We start from the raw sequence: 26,912 nt of genomic DNA, 5'->3' as shown, positions 1-26,912 counted from the left end.
TGTATATAACTTAAAAGTAAAAACAAAACAAAAAGTCTGCCTGAAGCCAGACTCAAATTAGGGGTGTCAGAGGACAAAAAAGTAGGTGGGTTAACCAAAACCAGAGATCAATAGGCAGATGGATGCAGTTCAAATACTCTGTAGTGTATCATGTTGTGTATATTCTGAAATGTCTATGAGACCTACACAACTTTCCAAACCTCCTTTTCTTTAGGCTCACCCTCATCCCAAAATAGGTAATTAAAAACAGGAACAGGGGAACACTTATATCCCAGGCTCTTCTTGCATGATCAACCCCTACCATCCCTCCATGAAAACAGGGTAATCCAAAAACCCTAATTCCTTCCTTCCTTCTCTCACAACAGAGCTCACTCTGGTGTGAGAAAAAGATACATAATATACTCTTGGTGAACTGCAATGAGTACTATTTCCCGCATCTTGCTGTGGCGGCCTGTCTTTTCAATTTACAGCACTGTAATACATGAAAGCCAGGGACATGAAGGGAACAGGCCAAGAGGAGGGAGTGAGAGAACAATGGGGGAAGGGGATTAAAGGACTTGAGTGTGCTGGGATAGACAAAGATGCAGGTGGCTTGTGGAATACATGGACAGAAGGAATTCGGCGAGGAAATAGGCAGAAGTTACGGAGAAAGATTGCTTGTAGGGAGAATTCTGGGTGGTTCAGACTGACCATAAAATGTGATGAGCAGGGAGCATCAGGGAGTAGCAGAGATGCAAAACAGGAGGACAAATGAACAAGGAATGAACAGAACAGAAAGAGTAGATGCAGGCATGGAAGAGGAATAAGACACACCTATGCAGGCACAGCAGAGTCCACTGAAAGGATTTTCACAGTTAGATAGTCTTTCAAATGGAAGGTCTCCCATGTTGCATAAGCTCAGAAGTTATGTGATGGTCTGAGGACCCCACTCCAGGTCTAAACCTCCTAGCACAACATAAGAAATCTACTCCTGAACCCCAGGTATGGTTAGCATTGTACAGTAGTATTAGGAATGTTGACAACATAAGATCAGATTTTAAATGATGGTGAAAATCTAAAAAGGAGAAAGTACCGGAATTCAGGCATACGTGACAAGAACATTCTTTTCAGATAAATGCTTGGCAGTATATAGTACCATCCTGGAGCAATGCAACATGGAGCAGTGAAGCCACTGATGCCAAAAAGCCCATTCATGTCCTCTTTAAAACAATAGCAAGTCAGGAGGTTGGCAAGTGGAATGAATGCAGTTGTAGTTTGTTTCAGCAAAGGTGAACCCTGCTCTGTACAAATTAGGCAAACACTAGACAAGAGCCAGGAGATATTTCTCCACTGAAAAGTGAATAATTTAGATATAGAGTTATGTTATAGGGAGCAAACTCAATGTGTAACAATCATGATTTCTACTACACATCAATGTTGCTACTAAGCAAAGATGTTGGAGACAAAATCCAGAAAGCGCTTGCCGTACTGCTCAGGGTGCACTGTGGAAATCTCGGCGCCAGCCTGAGGAGAAAAGAATAGATGGGTAGTCAGTCAAACATTGAAAATGAGTTGAAATATAGTTGTGCTACTATTAAATGATCCATGATACCTTTTTAAAAAGTATTTTGTTAATTACAGCACTTATACTTTCCTAAATGCTTTCACTAGGAGTTTGACATCCCTTTGGCATATAATCTGAACGCAGAGATTGATAAAATCATCCAAACATGGGGAAAAAAACAAATATCAATCAAGAATGCAACACAGAACTATGTAATATAGTCAAATAATCAACTGTTATTTCTCAGAGCACAGCATGTGCAGTGTTTCTTGTGACATTAAACCAGTGACAAACCTCTACATATCCTGGCTATATGGATGCAGATTTCGCCTTCCATATGTTTTTTGCAGGCATGGGTTAACAGCAGTCCACTTCTAACCAGATGTGAATGCAGTAGTTCTCTTGGGGAAATATGGCTAGGTTATTGGAGTCAGTAACAAAGGCTTGCCATTTAGATTATTACATTTTATTAACTCTTGAATATTCCATATGCTGATGTAGAAAGATCCAGGACACATACATCCCCAACCCTGCAATAGTAACCAAATGTTTCAGTCTAACAAAAAGCTCTCATCTGCAAAAACTAGAGCTTGAGACAGGACAAGCCTGTCTTCAGACAGTTCAACTCACCACCACTTAAGCCTGTGCAGTTTTACATTTTGGAGCTAATTACTATCCACTGCACAACATTATTTCTCATTTATCGCCAAGAACAATGTCAGTGTTATAATGTGGGCTAAACAAACGTTCTATCCTGCCATGCTCCCCTGCAGGTTTAATTTATTCATTTTACAAACAGGGTTCACTGGCCTTCTAAAAAAAAAAACAAAAAAAAAACAAACATACATTCACTGTCAAAAAGTAGGTTCAGTGACATCAAAACTAGAAAACACCATGTCCTCCTAAAATTGTATGCCACATTATCCCTCTACTAACGATAAGGAGTATGTTACCCTGTAAGCATCTATTCGTTCACATGCTATGCGCACTCCTGCCATTTAGTGCTGGGCACGGACTATGCAACTTGTTTTTTGGAGTAAGTCTTTTATGGTCAATGTTGTGCGTCTTTATCTCCTCCTCCTCGAGGCATTGAGCATGTTTCTTCCCGTCATATAGGAAGTGAGAATACAGTGATTTAGTGGGTGTAAGTCCAGTGTGGGGCACAGCATTCCATCTTTTTCTAGTATTAAGAAATGTAGAGAGTAAATTCCTTTTCTTTGATGTTTGAATGGGGCAGGATATGTGGCTCTGTTTTTGTAATAATGATTTTACCTCTTCCTTCAGAAGATGTAGATTATGAGGACTGAGGGTGTGTTTCTTTGGTGGGATATTTGATGGTGTGTTTTGAATTCAAGAAAATATCAATGTTTCACAATGTCTAACACCCATTAGTCGGAAGTGATTTGTGGCCATAACTGACAGAATTGTTGTACCCTTCCCCTGACAGGTGAATGTGATCTAGGGGATCAGCAAGGCACTGTTTTGAGGTAGAGGCTCCCTTTGTGGGTGCTCCTCTACCTTTCCCTTTGGATTTAAAACCACCTTTGTAGTATCCAGATTGTTGGTGGTATTACTGTTGCTGCTGTTAATAACTTGTGGTCTCCTGTGTGTTACTCTTTAAGGCTACTCTGCCTTGGAACCTCTGAAAAATCTGATGTTTTGGAGTACTTCTTGCCTTACTACTTGCCTGGAGGGCACCCATTGACTTGGAATTCTCTGTGTCTTTCTTGATCTTTTCAAATTGTGTGTCTTTCTCGGGACCAAAGAGCTGCTCGCCATCCAATGGAACGTTCAGAATATGTTGCTGAACCTCCGGCTTCAAACCGGATATGCGAACCCATGAATGGCGACACAACATTATTGATGAACTGATGACTCTTGCAGCTGTGTCTGCGCTATCCAGTGCACACCCAATTGCTGCATTAGAGATTTGTCTCCTGCAACCAGTCAGCTCTTCCCCTTTCTTTTTATACTGGTCTGGCTGGTGTTGTAATAGTTCTTCCATCTTGTCCCATCTTGCTCTATTATACCGGGAAATGAGAGACACAGAGTTTGCTATCATTCAGTGACTGGCATGTACTGTGGCCACTCTTTTCCCTGAAGCATCAATACGCTTCCTCTTCTTGTCAGGAGGTGGTGCTCCCCTAAAATCTGTGAAGCAGCTCTTTTATGTGCTGTAGTTACCACTAATGAATCTGCATCAGGGTGTCTTCTGATGTAAAGAGGATCAGAGGGTGAGGGTCTGTATTTTCTGTCAATCCTGGGCGTAAGCACTCTAGTTTTTATAGTTCTTAAAATATTTTTTTGATACTTAAGGATCCTATAATTGAGTTACTGTACCACTCTCTCTGTACTGGAAAATGCTTCCACTATAAACACAGTTTCATCATCAGTGGTGTGCATTAGCAGTTTGTGACATTCGGATGCCCTTTGAATCACACTATGATAAGAAGAGGTATCATCCGATGAAGATGATTTGGTCGGGACAGGTGGTTCTATGCCCGTGTCTGAGAGGACCACATCATAATCGTCCCATGGGCTGGGGCTATGTGCTGGGCCCCCTTGTGGATCATAATAATCAGCCTCATGTTCTGGGCTATCTCTGTCCTCTACTTCCTGGCAAGGTGAGAGAGATCTTGTGTATGGTGATGATAGTTGACTTAATATGACTGGCTTTTTTTGTAGTGATGTGGCATATCCAAATCTTGGGCTTGCCTTTTGGATGCCTCCCTATGATGTTTCTTTTTTGTGAGTTCATGAAGATCATTAAATACATTGCCTTCTTCCTCTTCCATTACAGGCTTGCGATGTGTTTTTGCCTGTTTCTCTGGCAATGGTGTTGCTGTTGTGGATGGTGTTTTTGCCTTTTGGGGTGCCGAAACCAAGGTCATCTTCGCATCGAAGAGTGACTGTGCTGTTTAGGCTTTGTCGGGGTCAATGTGTTTTTCTAGTCTAAATGACTCGACACTGGGTGTTTTTTCGGATGTGAAGCCTGGAGCGGGTTTTTGGTTGGTGCCAATTGGCGGCTTTATGCCAATAGCTGCCTTGGTACCAATGTCGACCTGGTGTCAGCTTAATCTGTCCCTGTAGGCCTTGTTGCCCCTTCGAGATTGAGAATATTCTTGTCCTGTCTTGACTCAAGGCATGCTCCCAGTGTCGACCAGAGCTTGAGGGCTGTGGTGCACCTTGGCATGGAGGTGGAGTTTTGTGTATGATCTTTTTGGTACATGGTGGGTCAATTGTACTCTCTGCCCTTGGAGTGGTCATCATCATGGGCCCCAACACTGGTTCCGGAGCCTGTTGCATGATGACTTTGACCTAAACATTGGACTATTGTCCTTTGCTAGAACCCTTGGAGGTGACGTAGTGCAGGTTGGCAATGACATGTCTCTCTGCTCGTTAGCTCGCTGTCCAGCTAGGCCTCGCTGTGATGTTCTTGAGAAAACTGGCCCTGTGTCATCACCTCCATATTATGTGCTAGTCTCTGATCTAGTCTGTTTCTCAGTGTCTTCTTGTTTTTAAACAGGTTAAAAGCGGTGTAGTCCTGCTACTTGTGCTCCTACGACAGACACTGGTTACAGACTTCATGGGTGTTAAATATGCGTATTCTGCCCTGCACCGAGGGCACCTCTTGAATAAGCGGTCTTTTCTAGCCTCCATTATCCGGAGATGAACATTCTCAACGGGTGTGGAAGGCAATGATGTGGAAGTCAATTGCCTTCACTCTAAATGTCCACACTTCCAACATTTGTAGGAACTGTAGGTTGTTCTCAGTCGTCTATCTTCGATATGCTGGATCTGTTAGCCATCTGTAGGCCGTTGAAACTACAGAACTCCGAGACAGTCCATCCAAGCCCAATGGCAGAAAAAATAATCTAACAAAGGAACCAGTGAACATGCACAACACCTTGAGGAGGAGATACAATGCACAATGTCAACCATTAAAGACTTACTTGAGGAAAACAAGTTGCAAAGTCTGGTCCCAACACTAGATGGCAGGAGTGTGTATAGCATGTGTATCTGCAGACAGCAAATGCTACGAGTATAGTAATCTGTCACCAGACTTAATCCACAGCATGATTTAGGCATGCGACTGACAGACTGTTCAGTGTGTGGATTATAGTCAGGAAGCAACCACTGACTGACAAAGGGGAAAATATTGCCCATTTCAAAACAGAAAGACACTGTGGTCTACAAATGAACGCAAATGCACAGTTAATGTTGATAATATTTTAGACTTTCAGTAAGTATTGATCCTGGAGGGTAAGATAAATAAGGCACACATAGACAAAGTGATATGCTAAGAATCCTACTGTTTGGTAAACACGGGATATAGAATGTGAAAGTAAAGTTACTAGGAATCCTACTTTCCCATCACAGGAATATCACTTGAACCCATTAACACTAAATATCTTTATATGTAGAGGATCTTAACAAAACTTCAAAATAGAAAAATGTTTTAAGCCTGGGTTTTGACAAAGCAGCTGCCTAGTAAAAAAAAGTTTACTTACCGTCCATCACACTCTTTCTAGTTGATACTCACACTGCAGATTCATCAACTTGGTATATTCTCCAAGCGCCGGACTGGATCCGGAGAATTTTGTAGTAGTGCATCCGTACACCTTTGAATTGATGTAAAAACGACCCTATCTTTGTGAACCAGGATAAAAGGTTCCTACATTGCAAGAGCCTGAAGCTCACTAATGCAGCTGAGAGAAGTGAATGTGACTAGACTAGAAAGGCCACTTTCTTCAACAAAAGCTATAAGTCACATGAGTATAGGGGCTTCAAGAGAGGGACTGTGACTAAATACAGGCACATGGTAGTGTAGGCAAGGCTTGTCTTGTATATGTGTAGTAAGTAATCATCTGAACAGAAACATTAAAGGGGTGAATGAATCTCTTCTGCATAGCTGTCCATTTCCATAAGGCCAGCTCGCCTCCAGAGTATGCACATGCAGTCCCGCATCAGGTACTTTGGGAAAGTAAGAAGTCATCGAACAGATGAGATGCAATCGAATGTACCATACAAATTGACTAGATAAGCAGAAATAATTAGTTACTGTAACACCAGTTCTCCAACATTAAAATCTTTCATAATTTCACAGGCTTAAATTCATTCCCTGTTGACAGGCTGGGAATCCTTGATACATTTAAACAGCAGTAATCATGTCAAAAGGGTCATAGGCCTGAACATTTTTTGTTTAGTAGCACATCCACCTCATCTGAAGAAACTCAAACTTCAGCTAATGAGGTGGAAGCACCAGGTGTCCTACTTCCCCTAGATGCCCTCATAGGACAGATTTCCTAGTACCAAGTATGTGAAGAGTACATAATAAATGAGGCTCTGAGCAGGGAGGATGGAGGGGCACATGAATATATGGAAGATTGTTATATATGGATGTATTTTTACTATAGAGTAAGCGCCGATTTATTGCGCTGTTATTTTTAAGTGTCTTAACTTTTTATATGCTTGTGCGGCAATTTTATTTTGTATTTGATCAGATTTACTTACTTATATTAAAGTGGGGGTGGCTCTCCACTGTAACGTGATTGGTTTCAGGGATAACGTTTTTGAGCTGATTTTGGTTTGATTTAGTTTTTTTTCACAACTTCTTTCTTTGGCAGGGAGTGTGTGCCTCTTAGAGCCCTCCCCCCTTCCTTTTAGAGAACGCCATCTTGGAGTGGCTCTGTTTCTTGGGTTAGCAGTCTAGTTGCTGCTTTTCAAGCCTCAGACGACTTCCTCTGACCAGTATTTTTGGCGGAGTGATGCGGACACGCCAATGGCTAACTTAGTAGTTTGATACGTTTTTAGAATATTTATTTTGTTTCTTTCAATCTATTTAGGTTTTGTTGTCCCATTGTAGTCCTGATGAGGCCTGAAATTAAATGGGCTGAAACGCGTCGACACCATGTGGATTGCGGCAGGCTTGGGTAAAAAACACAATTGACCCCATAGAAGCATATTGGACAGTGCAAGGAACCTCAGAAAGTAATTGATCTGGGCTTAGAACTTGCTCATATAATTTACCACAACCATTGCTAGAAAGTGGATTACACCTTTACGTTCATTGTGTACCACTACCTCTGAAGGAGGAGATTTAATTGGGACAATCTCCAAAATTAATTGTTGACTAGATTTGTTTTGTGTAAATTTTGTACTGTGGTGTGATATAAATGCTTTTTCTGTTTTATTTGTTTTATGTAATAGGGACAACTTGTCTCATTGGTGATTCTCTTTGCATTATATGAGTCATACATTTAATTTGATAAATACATAATTTTGCCAAGAAAGTATTGAGTATTTTGCTTGTTAGAAATTAGTTTAATTCATCCCAGCCTTATGACCAATGTTTAATGCATATATGTATCCTTACCCAGGTCAGGTAGGGTTTTGGGTAAACCTCTTTTTGTTTCTGTATTGTCCATTCTGATCAGAACTTCTTGGTTTGCCAGTCTCGGGAAAGACAATTGCCTGCCCAGATGAATGGCCCTAAGTTATTGAATACGTAAGTGCAGAATCCTCTGTCCAGAGGCCTCTGTTTGACAATTCTTGCAGCTAAGCTCCCCAACCATAGACACAACAGTTGTCAATACAACCCTTTCTGTTACAGGTTGGAAAGAGACCTGATTTAAGATTTGCTAGGACTATCCATCATAACAGAGTTTGTTTCCATCGTCTCATGAGCCATCAATTTGCTTCCACTGAGTGTCCTGTTTTTGTTGGTCAAGTCTCATCTAGAGCCTGCAAAAAGGGATGAGGTTTATACAGGATGACTGCTGGCCTAACTGGAACTTGTACTGTCTCACCATGACTGACTGCTTTGCAGATCGCCTCTTTGCCACAGCTTGGAGCTTCTTTGCTCAGGCACATACTGCACACAGGAACTAAATGTTCATGTGGGGAGCTAAATATGATTTCTTATTCAAGAAGAGACTCAGTTTCTGAAACCAAATCAACTTGCACTGTTGCAGAAGACCTCGCCTCTTCCTTTGTTGGAGCTTTGACGAGCGAGTCAGATAAGTATGGGTGCAGTTGGTGACCTGTTCCCTGTAGAAGGTAGCACTTAGGAAAAGGCACTTGGTGAAAATCCTGGGTGCTGACTTGAAGCAGAAAGGGAGTGCCTTTAACAGATAATTTTGTCCTGCCACTGAAAATGGGAGGTATGTCTGTGCTTCTACGCATGTGGAAGTATGAATCTTTAAGATTCAGTTAACCCAGGTAGTCCCCTTCCTGGATCATCAGGAGCATCCCTTGGAGTGTGACCATGGGAAAAGGCTGTTTCTTCAGAAATGTGTTTATTTGTCTGATGTCTAGTGTTGTTCTCCCCGTCCCATCTTCTCCTTATAAAAAATAACCTGGAATAAAATCACCAGTTTCTGTGGGATTCGGGGTCTCTCGCTATGTTCCCTTCAGGAGAAGGAGAATTTCCTGCTGTAGCTCCATCAGATGGAGATGATGTTCAATCTTGGATGGACAGACAGGTGGCTTTTAAATTACTTTCAATGTGTGCCCTGTCTGAACAATTTGCCTCACTGCCCCCTTTGCCTGATGTTACTAACTTCCAAGTGTGGGTGAAAAAGAAAGTCTACCCAAAAACTTCAGTGTTCGAGATGGGAAGGTGGAAAAGGTGAAAATCAAGCTCTTCATCTGTTTTCATTAAAGTGTGACTGAAGAGCGCTCCTCTTTCATCCTGATGACCTTCCATACCCTTGCCTCTGATTTTGTTTGGAGGCACATCACTGATCATATCTGAATGGTCTTTGGGGACAGTATTTTCAGCCTTGACACCGATACTGGTTAAATTCTCCCCTATAAGTTTGGGACCTATACAAACCATGAAAAGTGGCTGAACCAGACCTGCAGTACTCAAACACCTAGTAGTTTTGCTGTATGTGTATTTATTTTGAGACCTTTAAAGGCCTCATCTACATGTTTTTCAAACAGGATACGGCCATCAATTAAACTTCAGGGCAGAGGGTGTGGATCTTAGCCTGCATTGCCCTCTCAAGACAGCTAACCCTGCAAGCTGGTGAAAGCCTGCCTCTGAGGCATCCCCTGCTGCATTAATGAGGCTGCTTTAGTAAGCTCTCTCTCATTGAGGTTAGCCTTCGCAGGATCTTTTTTGTCCTTGGGAAAATGGTCGCACAATGTCATACCACAATCAACGATCGTAACATCCCAAAACTGCCATTGAACTGGCTGCCTTTAAAGATACTGCTGCCATTGAACTCATTTGTCAGCCCAAATTACCATTAGGTCTACTATCCCTGTCTGGAGGACCAGAGGTTGGAGTAATTGTATTCTTCGACCTCCTCTGCGCTAACAATGTTATGACTTCAGATCACCAGTAAGAGAAGTTTGTGCTGATTCTGTCTCTTGTACATTTTCTCCAGACATGATTTTGCAGCTAGAAAAATGGCAGGTGTCTTCATTATATTTAACCCTTGCGATCAGACAAAACTGAGGACTGGCATGGATTTACAGATTTTTGTGGCAGTTCCTTAAAGCCATTAAAAAGAAATGTGTTCTACTGATGTTGTTGGCAGGCTGAAGTTTTTGGCAAAAACAAACAGGGGAAGGCTATTCTATTGGGAGTGTTAAAGGATAACTGGTCCTGTGTACAGTACTCCCATCAAACTTCAAAAACCCCAAAAGGTACACAGTTCCAGACAAAAAAATATATATAAGTACAGTGAGTAGACAATGGAACCTGTGAGTCTGCTCTCATTAGAACAAGAGCCCTCACTCACCAGTTGGAGACATGCTTCATCATCGGGCTTTTGCTCCTCGTCAGGCCGCACTGCAATGCCTGACGGGCCCCTCGCGGGGGCTCTTTGCCGGAGATCTTTTTGATATAGAAATGCCAGTCGTTAAGTGCTGGAATGTGGGATTGGTATAGAAAGATATAAGTGTGTGAGGTTAAAAATGGCTAGAGGTCTGCAAAACTCATATTTAATCAAAATCAGACCCCTGTCATGATTAAAAACAGTAATGTGGGGAAAGGATTAGTAGTAATGTCTAACTTACCCTCAAAAGGAAAAAATAAAGTTTAGTCTACAGTCCTTAAATTCAGAGAATGTTAGGAATGTCAGTACAGAAATTCCTATACTGCTACTAGAAAGGTCACCATGTTTCTCGCATTTAAAGTCGTTTAAGATCAGTGCGATTCGTCAGGACCAAAACGTACATAATCCACATGTTATATTTAGTTTGTAAAAACTTTTCCGGGAGCACGGAGCAGGGGTAGGTGCATACCGCCTCGTGGATCCGAAGAGTGGGATATTTAGACCAGTTCGGACCACTGATGCGTGTTGCCATCCCGATGGGGCCCATCCTTTAATCCAAGGAGGGTTCCTGTGAAATGGCTTGATTACAAACTAAATATAAGACTATCTAGCTGCAGATTCCTTTACTTAGAATTATCCCCAGGCCTCAGAATAGACCCAAACATTTTTTGTGAGCTGTACCCATGTGTGCCAGTAGGTGGCATTGTGCGGCGGAGTCCACGTTGGAAGTGACATCCAGGGTGACTATATAGGCGCCAGCTCTGTGGATTGATGTCAGTTTCTTTTCACAGCTTTCCACGTTGTAGTGGTGTGGAAAACTAGGGCTCTAAAAGGGGAAAACCCTGTCCCTAGAGATCCGTTCGCAGAGTGGCGGGGATGGATGGATCAGTAAGGAATCTAAGGCTAGATAGAGTCTCCATCAGATTGCCCAGGCAGTAGTACTTGGTGAACGCGGGCAGAGAAGCCCACATTGCTACCAGGCAGATGTCCAGGACCCAAACTCTGCATGCTAATGCAGTGGTGGTTGCAGCCTTAGCTCTGGTGGAATGAGTACGAAAACCCTCAGGGGGTTGCCTCTTGGTCAGTGCGTATCAGATTTCAATAACCCCACAATCAATCAGGAGATAGTCGGTTTCCACACAGCTTTCAGAATCGTGCCTCAGAAGGAGAGTTGGCAGTCTACCTTGAAATCTTTTGTGCAGTCAAGGTAGAATGACAATGCTCTTTTTGGAGCTAGTCTATGGAGTTGCTCCTCTTCCTTAGAGGAATGCAGCAGAGCATAAAAGGTGACGGACTGATCTACACAAAAGGGAGTGACAACTTCCAGCACAAAAGAAACTTGTCTGGAAAGATGGTTAGGTATGGAGGCTTAGATGCTAAAGCCAGGGGATCACTGATTCCCCAGGCAGACGTTATTGCCACTAGGAAGGCTGTCTTGATGGTAAGAAGCCTCAGGGGAGAGTTATGTAGCAGCTGATAGAGTGCGCATGTCAGAAATATATGTACGAGATTGAGGTCCCACTGAGGCATGATAAAATGTGAAGGTGGAAACATATGTTGGGAGACCTTTCAAAAACCTATTTACCCTTGGGATTTGAACAGAAATGGCTGATCTGGCAACCACAGAAAGGCTGCGATGGTAGAAAGATATCCCTTTAGGTGCCTAAAGCAGAGTTCTAATGGCAAGGTAAAAACAAATGGAAGGACTTGAGAAAGGGAAGCAGAAAGAGGGTCTACTTGCTTTTCTGTACACCATGCCACAAACTTACCCCAGCGGTTAGCGTATACTGTCTTGGTGGAAGAACACCTGGCAGCCAAGATAATATTGCAGTCTTTGGATGGAAGGTCGAAAGCTGTCAACTGTTGCCGCTCAATCTCCATGCATGAAGGCAACAGGTTCAGGTTGAGAACCACCCCCTGCTGCTACAACAGAAGATCCTCCAAATAAGGCAGCCTGATTAGACAGACCTATGGCCATGCTAAACTGCTTGGGATACCAAACTCTCTGAGCCTAGTCCAGAGCCACAAGTATGATTTGGGCTCAGTCATTCCTGATCTTAAGAACTCTGGGCAGGACAGTTATCGGTTGAAAGGCCTACAGGAGGCCTGAGCTCCACTTGAGACAAAAAGTGTCTCAGAGCGAGAACATCCTTGGTAGCTCCAGTGTGCAGAACTGCTAACACTGTGCATTTTCTGTGGTGGCAAACAGGCCTAGCAAAGGCTCTCCCCACTACTGGAAGAGACCTTGCACCACCTCCGGAAGGAGGCACCATTCATGATCTGCTAGGCATCTTCAGCTGAGTATGTATGTGCCCTGGTGATCAATGAGGCTTTCAGGTGTTAAACCACAAGGGATATGTCCTGACGCTCCCAGCCATGTCCAGCGATAAAAAACCTTTTGACAGAGTAACAACCCCACTCCGCCCTGTGTGTTGCAGTCACAGATGGCAGTGGGGTTGTCCGTGAAAACCCTCACTAGCTTTCCCTTGATGGAGGGTAGAAAAGCTTTTAATGCCAGCCTAATTGCCCGGAGGTACTGTAGGATGATGTGGAGTCCAGATTTCCCCAGAGACCAGAGGCGTCTGATCTCCACCTCTCCCAGATGGCAGCCCTATACCAAGAGTGACGCATCTGTCACTACTGTCAGATTTGGCTGGAGAAGGCAAAGGTGTCTGCCACTGACCAAATCGCGGTTCATTAACCCCTCCAATGTAGATTTTTTTCAGTTCATTCTAATATCTGTACCACTTTGGGAAGATTCCCCTGATGCTGCGCCAACTGGAACTTCAGCACCCCCTTCAGAGCACATATATGCCAGCAGCCATGTGACACAAGCAGGATGCAGGAGGTCATGAGGCCCAGCAGTCTCAGAGTCAGTCTCATAGAAAACCAAGATAGAGGTTGAAACATCGGTATCATAGCCTGAATATCCTGGACTCTTGGGAGGATAAGCCCGAAACTGCACAGTGTCCAGAACAGCTCAAATGAAAGGGAGCACCTGAGAGGGAGTCAGTCTCCATGGATGAGCTGCAATCATCGCCATCACTTTTGTGAACACCGAGGGGTTCTGCTAAGATCAAAAGGGAGCACAACAAACTGATAGGGCTCGTGTCCCACCATGAACTGCAGGTAACATCTGTGGGCAGACAGGACAGGAATGCAGAATTATGAGTCCTACAAGTTCAACGCTACCCTCCAGACTCATGGATCCAGGGCAGACAGGACTTGAGTGAGCTTGAACATTTTTAATTTCTTCTTTTGAGGAAGAAATTGAGAGGTGCTTGTACGAGGCTGGCTCTCCATATAGTGTGCAAAACGAGGCACGGTGCAGAGGGCTGGGGCAACCACACGGTTTACAGAAGTAAAAAAAAAAAAGGAGTTACTTACCTTCGGTAACGACTTTTCTGGTGGATACATTAGCTACCTGTGGATTCCTCACCTAATGAATACTCCCATTGCGCCAGCATTCAACGGAAATCTTCTTCCTAGCTTTTGCACATCGATGAGGACGTCACAATTGCTCACGCGACGCCGTCTGACGTCATACAGGCAATAAGAGGTCCTCGCCGACGTGCCGACGTCAGTACCAATATTTTTTTTTACATGCCTGAGAATAATAGGCCATTGAGATAAAAGCACAAATAGCAGTATTTAATGATATTCCAAATAAATACATCATTCTAAGAACTTAGGGCCAGATGTAGCAAACGATTGCGACTCGCAAACGGGCCGAATCGCAATTTGCGACAGTGCAAAATCGGAAATGGGATGCAAAAAGCCCATTTCCGACTCGCAAAAAGCGATGGGACCCGTTTGCGAGTCGCATCCGGTGCGACCCCATTTTGCGACCCGCAAATTGCAAGTCGCAATTTGCGAGTCGCAACCCATATGCAATTGCAACTCGCAAATTGCGACTAGTCGCAAAAAGCCCAGTTTGCATGTCCCATTTACCACTAACTCAGAGCAGGTGGTAACCATTACCAAAGTATAAAAGGGGACCCAGAAGGCATCTGGGTTACTCAAGATGGCGGAGATATACCGGCTAGCAGTGAGGAGGAGAGTCTACGCAGCCCAGCAGAGGAGGAGGAGGGGCCACAGACAGGAGAAGATATATAGAACCAGGCAGACTCTTTTTCAGCAAACTGAAGAGGAGATCTATGACAAATACCGCCTTAGCAGCGCAGCCATTCTAGAATTAATAGATTTACTGAAACCACAGCTAGAACACAAGACTACGCATGTGCAAGTACTATGCGCACTGCACCTCTTGGCCTCAGGGAGCTATCAGGTGTGGTTCTAAAAATTCTGGACCCATGTAATTTACTTTGCCACAGCAGTACGATTTTAGTATCAAAAGACCGATAATGACTAGTACACTAAGCATGAGCATTTTCGCTCAATTCCAGCAGCGTTTTCACCTCGAAATCGCCATTTTCGTCCTGCACTCGTAGCTCCCATTTTTTAAAGTTGCCCTCACATAGGCTTATAATACAGTCAGATTTGATTCCAAGGACACGTACACCTTGATTGACTTTTCTCTGACTTCGGCAAGCTGGAACCATTGCCTCAGGCCAAACCTGTTTGGTCAGTCCCTCTCCCAGTGGCCGAATCCGATAGCATCAAGGCACACCATGCCATAAAACCCTTATTATCGCTCACACACCCTGCCTAATCTTGCTCACACCTGCACCTGCTCCTTTCTTCTTCTTACTTTACGAGGGGGAGGTGCCCGTTTTTATTGGGGGTCCACACTTATCTGATGTAAAATACTAGGCCTTGCCGGGTAATTTATTATGGGTTGAATGACATGAAATATGAGGTTTCATCATGACACTGTTTTTTCCTTTGTAGTGAAAACATGTGAATGACCAACCAAAATGTCAAGAATGTTTGCCTGAAGCTTAAAAAACTGTATATAAGGAAACCTGATTTTGCATTGACACACAGTCTCCTGAGAACATACAAACCGTGCTGTTGTACTTCTAGGACGCTTGTTACTTGGTTGCAACCAATAAATTCGATCTTTGACTTCACCTAGAAGACTGAGTTTCTGTAGTCTGAATCAGGAAAGTACCCGAGGTCTTTGGGTGTACCCTGGCACCGCTGGGTTACCGGATCAGTACCGGTTCCGAAAAACCCAGTACCTCAGTTGGCGCCCAACGTGGGGCGATACCAGCGGTACCAGTCCAAGCCTGAGGTCTGTGAGGAGCTTCGTGTGAAAATTCTGGAGGAAGGCCGCCACTTCATCGACCCCTGCATGTCGACGTGGTCCGAAAGTCTTTGCTGCGAGGTTCCCCGCTTCCCGACGGCTACGAAGGACTGCTGCCCTGGCTATCGCCCTGATTTGGACCCTTGATGTTTGGTAGAGCGAAACGATAAGACGAGTCTTCTGGTGACGTCATTGATATTTTCAGTTAAGTATAAGTGGAGCGTCTCCCAGTCCTTAGTTGGACACTTGGTTTGGTCCTTAGTTGGACACTTGGTTTGGTCCTTAGTTGGACATTTGGTTTGGTATCCCTTCGGGATCACTTTGATTTGGAACTTGCAAGTACCAAAGCCGAAGGACTCGTGTATTCACGAGACTATCGTAAACGATAATCCTTTGAAGTTTGAAGCTAGACTAGTGAGCAAAGATGCCTGGTCTTAGCAGACTTGGAAATTTGTTTTGTCTTGGTTGTAAAAGGGACTCCCGGTTGGAGGACTCATGTCCGGTTCCTCCGATTGGAACTCCAACCTATGAACTATATGTGAAGCACGGAGTAGGCCCCATCACATATAATGAAGTATGGATCCGTTACACCAGAAAAGATGGTGTTTTAAAATGGCCCCAAAATGGTAGCTTTGACACAGAAATCTTAGATAACCTCGAAGTTAGACTTTTTAAGAAGAAAGCCCGGCCGGCAATGTTTGATTCTTTCCGCTTATGGCGTAAGGAAGCCAAGCAAAAGGAAATTAAATTAGCTAAGAAAAATAAGAGAGAAAAAGGTATTTCGATTATGCAAGCTGCTATACAGTTTAAAGATAACGAAGTAGAACAGTTGAATGAGCAGTTGCATAGGTGACATAAAATGACAGTAGATAAATGCTATCCAGTTTGGCCGCCTCTTCAGCAAGATGCAGCAAAAGACTCTGAAAAGGATCCCCTAATGTCGCATTTGCTAAGTTCGCCACCACCCTATGCGCAGAATGCAACGGCACCTCCGCAACCTCTAGTTGCACAACCAGTGGTTGCATTGCCTCTTGCTCCTCCCCAGCACCCACCAGCTATTCTTCAGTTGGTTCCTATTCCTCCGGTGCAGCCTCCTCAAGGGCCACCGGCTTTGACATCTGCTCTGCCTTTACTTCCTACAACTTTGACTACTATAGCGACTACCACTCCAGGTATTGTTTCTGACACTGCTTCTGTCTCTGCCTTGTCTCATTCTGTTTTTCCTCCTGTTCATTTGTCAACCTCTCCCTCTATCCGTCAGAGAATGACAAACACTGTGACTAGTCTTTTATCCCCTCTCTTTGGGTCATTAGCTACGACCCCAGTTACAGAGCGTAAACAATTGCGTAGCCAATTGCCTGATGGTATGGAGAAAGAGACACTGAATTATTTGGCGCATAAATGGGTTACTGAACCAGCGAGATATGAACTAGAGTCTGTTATGGATGTCTTCCATCAGTGGGAAGAACCGAAACAGAGATACGTTTTTGAGAAAATGTGTACTTTTCTTTCTGAGGATTTAGAGGAAAATGGTTTGGAGCCCAATCCGCCTAAGTTGTGTCGTGTACGGTTTGATTTTTCGACAGGTTTGATTGTGGGTTCAGATGTCGAGAAAGCAGTTGCAATGTTATTGTCGTTTAGGACTGAAGGTGTTTCCAGGTTATTGTTTAAATATGATTCTTCTGCTAAAAAGAAAGGGAAACAGTACCCCATGAGAGAAGTTCCCCCACAGTGGAGGGAAGGGGACCCAAATGCTAATCCACCTGTCCTGCCTCACTTCCAGCGTGTATGGGTACACGTTCCATGGAAGTGAGCTGAAGTTTTAGCCCTTAAGCAGACATTGCCTGATCCCCGTAAGAATCCTACAGGGTATTACAAGGAATTGTCACAGACTGCGGGGTCTTGCATTATGAATTTAGCTGACATAGACATGTTGTTTGGGAATGTTGTTCCACAGCCTTTATGGGGAAAGATTCGCCATACAGACCATGCTCAAGAGTTAGGTGACACATGGGCTAATATTGCTGCTGCAGATGCCCGACAAATTGGTGGTGCTAAACCTGAGCCTTTAGTGACAGAGCTTCCTGGTAGGATTATTGATTACATGAAAACTATAATGCCTGCGATGTGTGTAAACTGGGATAAATTGTCTGCATGTAAGCAAAAGAAAGAAGAAACGGTATCAGATTTCTTCACCAGGTTTGAAGAAACGTTTGTGGACCACGTGGTGGTCAGAATGGTGGTGCACAGAACAACTATCAGAATAACTATCAGCCCCAACCGTTTCAGGGAAACTCGCAAAGAACCGAGTATGCTCAACCACGTATCCCAGTAGGTCCCAATCAGTGCTCATATTGCAAGGAAGAGGGTCATTTCAAGTATAGTTGCCCTGCTTTGCTACAGCGCGCAAATGGTACTTCCGGTTTAAGAGGTCGAGGTGTTCCACAAGCACCTAGAGGAAGAGGACGTGGATATGTTCCCCAGAGCGCGCGCCCATTCCTCCCTCAAAACTCAATGAACAGATTTGATCAACAGGTTAATGCATCTGGTAGGACGGCTCAGTACTATACTGATGATTACTATACAGAGGGTGAGCATTTGGACAGTAATGATTGCTAGGACAGCCATAGACAAAGAGAGGGAGTTGTTTCAGTTCCAGTAGATCAGAGTGGGCCTTATGTTAAGGTGATTGCATCAGGTGTGTCAGAACCTTTTCTGTTGGATACTGGTGCTACCAAGAGTTCTATTATGCACTCAAAACTCCCTGGCGCACCTTTGCCTGGCGAAACAAATGTATCAGTAGGTTTTTCCGGCGCCCCAGTTAGAAATCCGATTTCCAACCCTATATCTCTTTCTGTTGGACCTTGTAAATTTGAAACACCCCTTATTTTGACGACAAGTTGTGGCGAGAACTTGTTAGGATTAGATCTGTTAAAGAGATTGTATGCGACATTGTATTGCTCTCCTTCTGGAGTGCAACTCACATTGGGTAAGAAAGTGGTTTCACCAATGTATTTGTCAAAGGACAGATTTCCACCAGAATTTTCGTCTCTTCCTAATACTCTTTGGGCTACTGGACCTAATGATGTAGGTCTTTTGGAAATTCAGCCATATGTGATAACATTAAAAGCCAATGTTAAAATGCCACGTATTCCCCAATACAAGATCTCTAGTGAAGGGGAAAAAGCGTTGATGGCAATTATTTGTGATCTGATTGAGAAGGATGTAATTGAAGAGACAAGAGGCAACGTTTGCAATAGTCCTGTTTTGCCTGTCTTGAAGCATACTGACCCTACTCAGCCACCTGTTTATAGGTTTGTAATTGATCTTAGAGAGGTGAACAAAATAGTTGTACCACAGTTTCCAGTCGTCCCCGATATCACTGCATTGTTGACAATGATTCCGGCTTCAGCCACTTGGTTTTCAGTAATAGACCTGAAAAATGCTTTCTTCAGCATCCCTATTGCAGAAGAGAGCAGGGACATTTTTGGCTTCAATTTGGGAGGACGAAGCTTCAGATTTAAGAGAGCTCCCCAAGGCTATTGTGAAAGTCCATCTATCTATAGTCAGGCTTTGAAAGCACAACTTGACACTCTTATGTTACCTGATGGCGCCACTCTTATTCAATATGTAGATGATTTGCTAGTTGCCGCAGATACTAATGAGATCTGCAAAGAAGCAACATTGTCATTATTGCGTCATTTGTCTGATTTACACCACAAAGTGTCCCTTTCAAAGTTACAGTATTGTCAAAAAGAAGTGACCTATTTAGGTCATCTCTTTTCGAAGGAGGGAAGGCAACTGACCCCAGAGAGAATCAGAGCTGTTGCAGCAATAAGTGTGCCAAGAACACAAAGGGAAGTGCGTGCTTTCTTGGGTATTACATCATATTGCAGACAATGGATACCTAATTTTTCGTTAATAGCCAAACCCTTGGTGGCATTAACTTGTAAAGATATACCAAATCCCGTCCCATGGTCTGAAGATTGTCAGAAAAGTTTTGTCGAATTACGTGATGCATTATGTTCAGCTCCTGTGTTGGGTACCCCCAACTACAGCAAGCCTTTTACATTGTATGTCCATGAGAAAGAAGGTTGTGCGTTAGCAGTTTTGACACAACAGTTTGGAGACAGGGAGCGTCCATGCGCCTATTTCTCTGCAACCTTAGACCCAGTAGCTAAGGCACTACCGAGCTGCTTAAGAGCGGCAGCTGCTGTTTCTATCTGACAGTCTGCTGGTTTAGTGATGAATAACACATTAATCGTAATGGTTCCACATGCAGTGGACACGTTGTTAAACAGAACCAAGACACAGCATTTAACTAGTGCTCGATTGTCAGGTTACGAGTTGACATTGTTAGCAAGCCATGTACATATAAAAAGATGCACTACACTTAACCCAGCTACGTTATTGCCAATTGTGACGGAGTTAGATACTTCTGAACAACATGATTGTCTCCATAGAACAGAAGAGGAAACGAAAGGGAGAATAGACCTTCTGGACACTCCCATTGCAAAGAGTGATGGTACTTTGTGGGTGGATGGTTCATGCTTTAAGCTCCCGAATGGTGACACGACTGCGGCGTATGCTGTGACAACTTTGTGTACGATTGTTGAAGCTGCACGTATCCCACATAATTCAGCCCAAGCAGCTGAGTTAATAGCCCTAACAAGAGCATGTACAGTATCAAAAGGAATGAAAGTGACTATCTATACCGATAGCCAATATGCGTTTGGTGTGGCCCATAGTTTTGGGCGTTTGTGGAAGGAACGTGGGTTCCTGACCTCGCATGGAACTAAAATACAGCATGGTCAGTTGGTAAATGAGCTCCTTGATTCACTTACTTTACCGTTGCAAGTTGCGATTGTGAAGTGTAGCACACATAAAAAGGTGACTGATGATGTTGGTCGTGGGAATGCATTTGCTGACGAGGTCGCAAAAGAAACGGCAAGGAATGTGATGAGCCGAATGTATGTTGCGGGCCCTGCAAGATGGATTGGTGATGTTGGAATGTGTGAAGACACGATAGAAAGCGTGAAATCGATTCAAGCTGAAGCCACAGAGAGAGAATTGAGTGTGTGGAGAGAAAGTACGGGTAAATTGGATGCGAATGGTTGTTGGGTCGAGTTGTCAGAACATCAGAGATGGTTGCTACCCGATGCGTATGTGCTTGCAGTAGTTACAATGGCTCATGGAATGGCTCACATCAGTGTGAAAGGGATTTGTAAGTTGTTGGCCCCAGTATGGCAAAATGCAGGAATTCCCAAGTGCGCAGAAAATGTAGTTAAAAATTGCATGGTATGCCTGAAACACAACCCTGGTAGAGGAACCCCAACTCCAGCTGGCCATTTTGCACCTCCTACGTATCCGTTTGAGGTTTTGCAGCTAGATTTCATCCACATGGAGAGGTGCAACAACTTAAAATACGTACTCGTTGTTGTTTGTGCCTTTTCAAGATGGGTGGAAGCCTATCCCCTAAAAGACAATACTGCGCTATCGACAGCCAAAGCCCTTGTGAAAGAATTCTTCCCTAGATTCGGAATGCCGAGAATGATCTGGAGTGACAATGGAAGTGAATTTGTGGGTCAAGTGATGAAGAAAGTATGCGAAGGGCTAGGCATAAACCAAAAGTTTCACGCTGCAAATCACCCCCAATCAGCTGGATTAGTGGAGTGCTATAATGGCACTCTAAAGCTAAAATTGGCCAAGATACAAGCGAGCTCTGGTCTCAAATGGCCTGACGCTCTACCCTTAGCACGCCTATCAACCAGAATGACTGTGCATTCACGAGTGAAACTTAGTCCTTATGAAATAGTCTTCGGCCGCCCGGCCAATATATGGGGAGTGCCTAGGCCCAAGAAGTTCAGCGAGATAGAGCATCCTGTCTTGCTTGACTATCTGTATGAATTGACGGCTAAATTGCGTGTCTTACATCAACAGGTCCACGACACCCTGCCTCCGGTCTCTGAATCTCCAGGTCATCCTATTGAGCCCGGATCCTGGGTTTTAATAAAGAACTTTCAGCGAACCAAAAACGAGCAGCCCAGGTGGACCGGACCGCACCTCGTTCTTCTCTCCACAAGATCAGCTGTTCGAGTAGAAGGGAAGAAACACAGGATCCATGGGACCCATTGCAAAAGGGTACCCCTACCTCTGCCATATGACCGGTGGATCCAGGAAGGTGTCGCCGACTCAGAGACTGAAACCGTGCCACGTTTTCTGCCTTTCAGCGATGCACGAATAAAAGGAACACTCACTGAGAAAGAAAGTGATGACATTTTACAATCCGCAGTATCACCGTCAGTTCGATTGGACACTACAGAACCTGAACTCCTTTTTCAGGACCACACGATACCTGGGACTAACCGTTATAATCTACGACCAAGAATAAAGGACAAATAAAATAGTTTACTTTTCTTCTCTTTAGCAAAGTTCTCCAATATGGAAAATTATTTTTGAATGACTTTATGCTTTTTGTATTTTTTGAACCTCCATCCGGGTTCAGCTGTAGGATCGTGGCTGAAAAGACTTAGGGGGGTAGCCTGTGGACACAAGGTCTACAGGTCTGGTTTGTTCTAGGGCGGCCTGGAACATTCAGAACACTCCTAAGTGAAGTAAACCAACCGCCACGAACGGCAACGGTTAGAGGATGGAATCTTTCCAAAATGGAGAACATGTTGAAAGACTGAGTTTCAAGAAGAGAATATGTGAAACGATAACCAGGAAACGGTTTTTGCTGCTGTGCATTTTTATGTTATTTAGTATACTTATGTTTTTATAGGATATATTTTATTCTGTTTTAACGTGATATTGGCACCCACTACCTCGTCTACACCTCCTCCTTCCACTGTTTCCCCACATTCTTTTCAACTCCTCCCTAAACATGAATCTGCTAGGAGACTAGAGTTCATTAATAACTCCTTCATCCAGCTTTTGCACCAACACCAACTAGTGATAAATACCACTAACTGTTGGGTGTGTGGCCTTATGCCTCACACAGCAGATAAAGGTATCCCTTATCTGATCCTGCCTTTTAGCCACAATGGTTCCGTGTGGGCATTCAGAACGATATTCATCTATGCACACTACCCCCTACGTCTTGCGGAAGACAACCCTAAGAAAAATGCTTTAGTTAAAGGAATCATAGACATGATGAAGGACAATATCTCCTACGAGACTATCCCCAGAGATGAGACAATGGCATATATAGGATGGAACATGACCGGATATGAAGCCACAATGAGTGAGAAGCAGCAAGCTAAGATATCTTCCCTGATTTGGGTTGTACCCCTTCAGGGTCACCTGTGTCTGCAAGGTACTGGCAAGAATCCCAGAGCTCAGCTAGGGGAAAGCGTCTGCACTGAGACCTATGTCTTCGCATCTCAGACCTCCCCTCCGCTCTTGGCAGCTAAGGGCACCTATTTCATCTGCCATGATAGAGCCTTTACATGGTTGCCCCCTGACTTTTCGGGCACATGCTTCGTTTTGTTCCTGTTGCCCCCTACCTACACAGCAGCGGCAGATTACCACAAGACAAGGATAGTTAGAGGCGTCTTCAGTGAAGAAGACACTGCAGGACAAGAATTTGGGGACTTCGTAAAGGGTTTTCTGCCGTTCTGGGGACAAATAAGTAACAGCAGGAGCATAAGGCAATTGATAAGAGTGGTTGAATCCACCGTGGCTGAAACCGCTGGTGCCCTTGGTAACTTGACTGCTGAGCTCCAGTCGGATCGTCTTATGACCCTTCAGAACAGGGTCGCATTAGATGTCATCCTTGCAGACCGGGGTGGAGTATGTACATTGATCCAATCAAGTTGCTGTGTTTTTGTCCCAGATAACGCTCCTCTTTTCCTGTTCTGTCTATGCGTGCAGTGTGCTCCTGCGATATGTGGTTTCTGTGTTACATCATGCATAAGGAAACCTGCACCAAGAGACGAGCTAAATACTAGGATGATGTTACAGCAACATCTCAACGACTTTAGAAACATAGACCTGGACTCAGATTAGCATGAGAATAGGTTTATTGCCTATGTAAGGGCAAAAGGAGGGTTTGTGGTTCTAAAAATTCTGGACCCATGTAATTTACTTTGCCACAGCAGTACGATTTTAGTATCAAAAGACCGATAATGACTAGTACACTAAGCATGAGCATTTTCGCTCAATTCCAGCAGCGTTTTCACCTCGAAATCGCCATTTTCGTCCTGCACTCGTGGCTCCCATTTTTTAAAGTTGCCCTCACATAGGCTTATAATACAGTCAGATTTGATTCCAAGGACACGTACACCTTGATTGACTTTTCTCTGACCTGGGCAAGCTGGAACCATTGCCTCAGGCCAAACCTGTTTGGTCAGTCCCTCTCCCAGTGGCCGAATCAGATAGCATCAAGGCACACCATGCCATAAAACCCTTATTATCGCTCACACACCCTGCCTAATCTTGCTCACACCTGCACCTGCTCCTTTCTTCTTCTTACTTTACGAGGGGGAGGTGCCCGTTTTTATTGGGGGTCCACACTTATCTGATGTAAAATACTAGGCCTTGCCGGGTAATTTATTATGGGTTGAATGACAGGAAATATGAGGTTTCATCATGACACTGTTTTTTCCTTTGTAGTGAAAACATGTGAATGACCAACCAAAATGTCAAGAATGTTTGCCTGAAGCTTAAAAAACTGTATATAAGGAAACCTGATTTTGCATTGACACACAGTCTCCTGAGAACATACAAACTGTGCTGTTGTACTTCTAGGACGCTTGTTACTTGGTTGCAACCAATAAATTCGATCTTTGACTTCACCTAGAAGACTCTGAGTTTCTGTAGTCTGAATCAGGAAAGTACCCGAGGTCTTTGGGTGTACCCTGGCACCGCTGGGTTACCGGATCAGTACCGGTTCCGAAAAACCCAGTACCTCACAGGGGGTCATTGCCGTGGCAGGTGGGGTATCCCAAAGTGCAGTGTCAAGGTTCCTCAGGGCATTCCTAGATGCCTTAGTCACGCACATGTCTCACTTCATATACTTACCAAGGAATGAGGCAGAAATTAACAGCACCAAGCTGGACTTTTACCGCATTGCCCACTTTCCTCATGTCATAGGGTGTGTAGATGGGACACACATTCAAATATGCCCCCCTGCTAATCTGGAACACATTTTCCGCAACAGGAAGTGTACCCACTCACTCAACATACAGGTTGTTTGTGATGCCCATTATGTCATCACAGACATCGTAGCTAAGTTTCCTGGCAGTACCCATGACTCATACATTTTTAGGCATAGTGGGATACATCAACGCCTGGAACGTGGGGAATTTGGAGACGGTTACCTCCTAGGTAGAGCCACAGACACTTGCAGACATACACACAGGTCACTGTGCACGACAATCCGGACTTCCTAACCGTGTACTTTTGTGCCCAACAGGTGACAGTGCATATGCTCTCAGGCCTTGGATCATGACTCCGTTTTTAACACCCAGAACTGAATCAGAGAGGCAATACAACAGTGCGCATAAGAGGACCAGGAACCTGATCGAGGGCACCTTCGGACTGCTGAAGGCAAGATTCAGATGCCTCCACCGCAGTGGAGGCGCCCTCCAATACACCCCCATTACCGCTTTCAAAATTGTGGTCGCATGCGCCATCCTCCACAACATAGCCACCCGACGTGGGCTACCTCTCACCCCTGCAGACCCAGATCCTGATGATGAAGAGCAAGAACAACCACATCGCCATCATGGGGATAGGAGTCTAGCTAATCAAGGCAGACTGAGACGGGACCACATTGCAACGCAATATTTTGGACGGTACGTGTCAACTCCCACCATACTCACCTATTAACCATTTGTTAAGTGGAACAAAAATAACTGTTTTATTAATGTCATGAAGAAACTATATACAAGTTGAAATTGTCCATGGGCAGGAAAATGCCAACCAGTCATGTGGCACATTAACGCCATGTGCCACATTAATCTGTCCTGGCTGTTATCTATGATCTCCTGCCTCCTCCCAGGTTTATTTGTTAACTTCCTGGCTGTGATATCATCATGTGCCAGGAAGTGTTTCCAGAGTGTTCTGGAGTGTTCTGCTGCACCTGCAAGCAATTTTGAAGGTAATCGCAATTTGCGACACCCACTCGCTAATTGCGAGTTCGTTTTTTGCACACTCGCAAACAGCAACCTCGCAAACTGCGGACTCGCACACAGCGTTGCGAGTCCGGCTGCGAGTCGCAAAATCGGATCGCTTTTTTTTCTGACATTCCAATTTGCGACTCGCATTTTGCGAGTCGCATCAACTCGCAAAATGCGAGTCGCAATTTTTATTTTTGCTACATCTGGCCCTTAATTATTCTTTTTTTTTTTTAAACAAGTAAATAAATATATGAGCAATATATATACATATGAACATATATACAGAATATATACAAGTCCTCAAAACCAAGAGGAGTACACTCAAGAATTACTTAGTTAGACCAGACAGGCAACGGGGAGGCGGGTGGGACCGTGAGGAATCCACAGGTAGCTAATGTATCCACCAGAAAAGTCGTTACCGAAGGTAAGTAACTCGTTCTTCTGATGGATACAACTACCTGTGGATTCCTCACCTAATGAATAGAGTCCCAAAGTAGTACCGCACTCGGTGGTGGGTGCCTGAATGGTCAAACCAAGAAATCCTGCAGCACCGACTGTGCAAAATGGCCATCCCTTCTGACCTCAGAGTCCAAGCAGTAATGCTTTGCAAAAGTATGAAGGGACGACCAAGTTGCGCCCTTGCAGATGTCAACCACAGGAACGCCCCTAGCCGAGGCAGACTTAGCTCTGGTGGAATGAGCTCCTATACCATCAGGGGGTTCTTTCTTTGCTAAAGAGTAACACATTTTAATGCAAAGAACAACCCACCTGGATAGTGTTCTCTTGTGGACTGCCTTTCCTCTCCTCTTTCCCACGTACCCGATGAAGAGCTGATCCTCCAGCCTGAAATCCTTTGTTCTATCCATATAAAAGCTTAGTGCCCTCCTTGGATCTAAGTGGTGAAGTCTCTCTTCTTCCTTTGAAGGATGAGGCGGAGGATAAAACGTGGAAAGAGTTATCGTCTGGGCCATATGAAAGGGTGAAACAACCTTCGGTAGGAAAGCATCCTTGGTCCTCAACACCACCTTATCCACATAAAAAGATGTATAAGGGGGTTTTACAGATAGAGCTTGCAACTCACTCACTCTCCTTGCAGAAGTAATTGCAACCAGAAAAACCGTCTTCAGGACCAATAATCTCATGGGGCAAGAATGCGTAGGTTCAAAAGGGGACCCAATAAGGAAAGTTAGAACCAAGTTTAAATCCCACTGAGGTATAATGAAAGGAGTAGGAGGGAATTTATTAATAAG

The 26,912-nt window shown here is 44.2% G+C and overlaps 1 protein-coding gene across 2 annotated transcripts in view; it reads right to left on the bottom strand.

Moving 5' to 3' along the window:
* Window positions 1-75: 75 nt before the first annotated feature.
* Window positions 76-26,912, bottom strand: part of PIP4K2C (phosphatidylinositol-5-phosphate 4-kinase type 2 gamma) — a 369,084-nt gene continuing 342,247 nt past the window's right edge. For both annotated transcript variants that reach the window (XM_069230812.1, XM_069230813.1), the window contains one exon: window positions 76-1,503. In XM_069230812.1, coding sequence (XP_069086913.1) covers window positions 1,423-1,503 — 81 coding nt within the window. In that variant the 3' untranslated portion in view covers window positions 76-1,422. The remainder of the gene's footprint in view (window positions 1,504-26,912) is intronic.

The sequence above is a fragment of the Pleurodeles waltl genome, chromosome 4_2 (assembly GCF_031143425.1).
Source record: "Pleurodeles waltl isolate 20211129_DDA chromosome 4_2, aPleWal1.hap1.20221129, whole genome shotgun sequence".
Lineage (NCBI taxonomy): Eukaryota > Metazoa > Chordata > Amphibia > Caudata > Salamandridae > Pleurodeles > Pleurodeles waltl.
The sequence above is the reverse complement of the archived record's forward strand: the minus strand, read 5'-3'. Positions and strand labels throughout refer to the sequence as shown.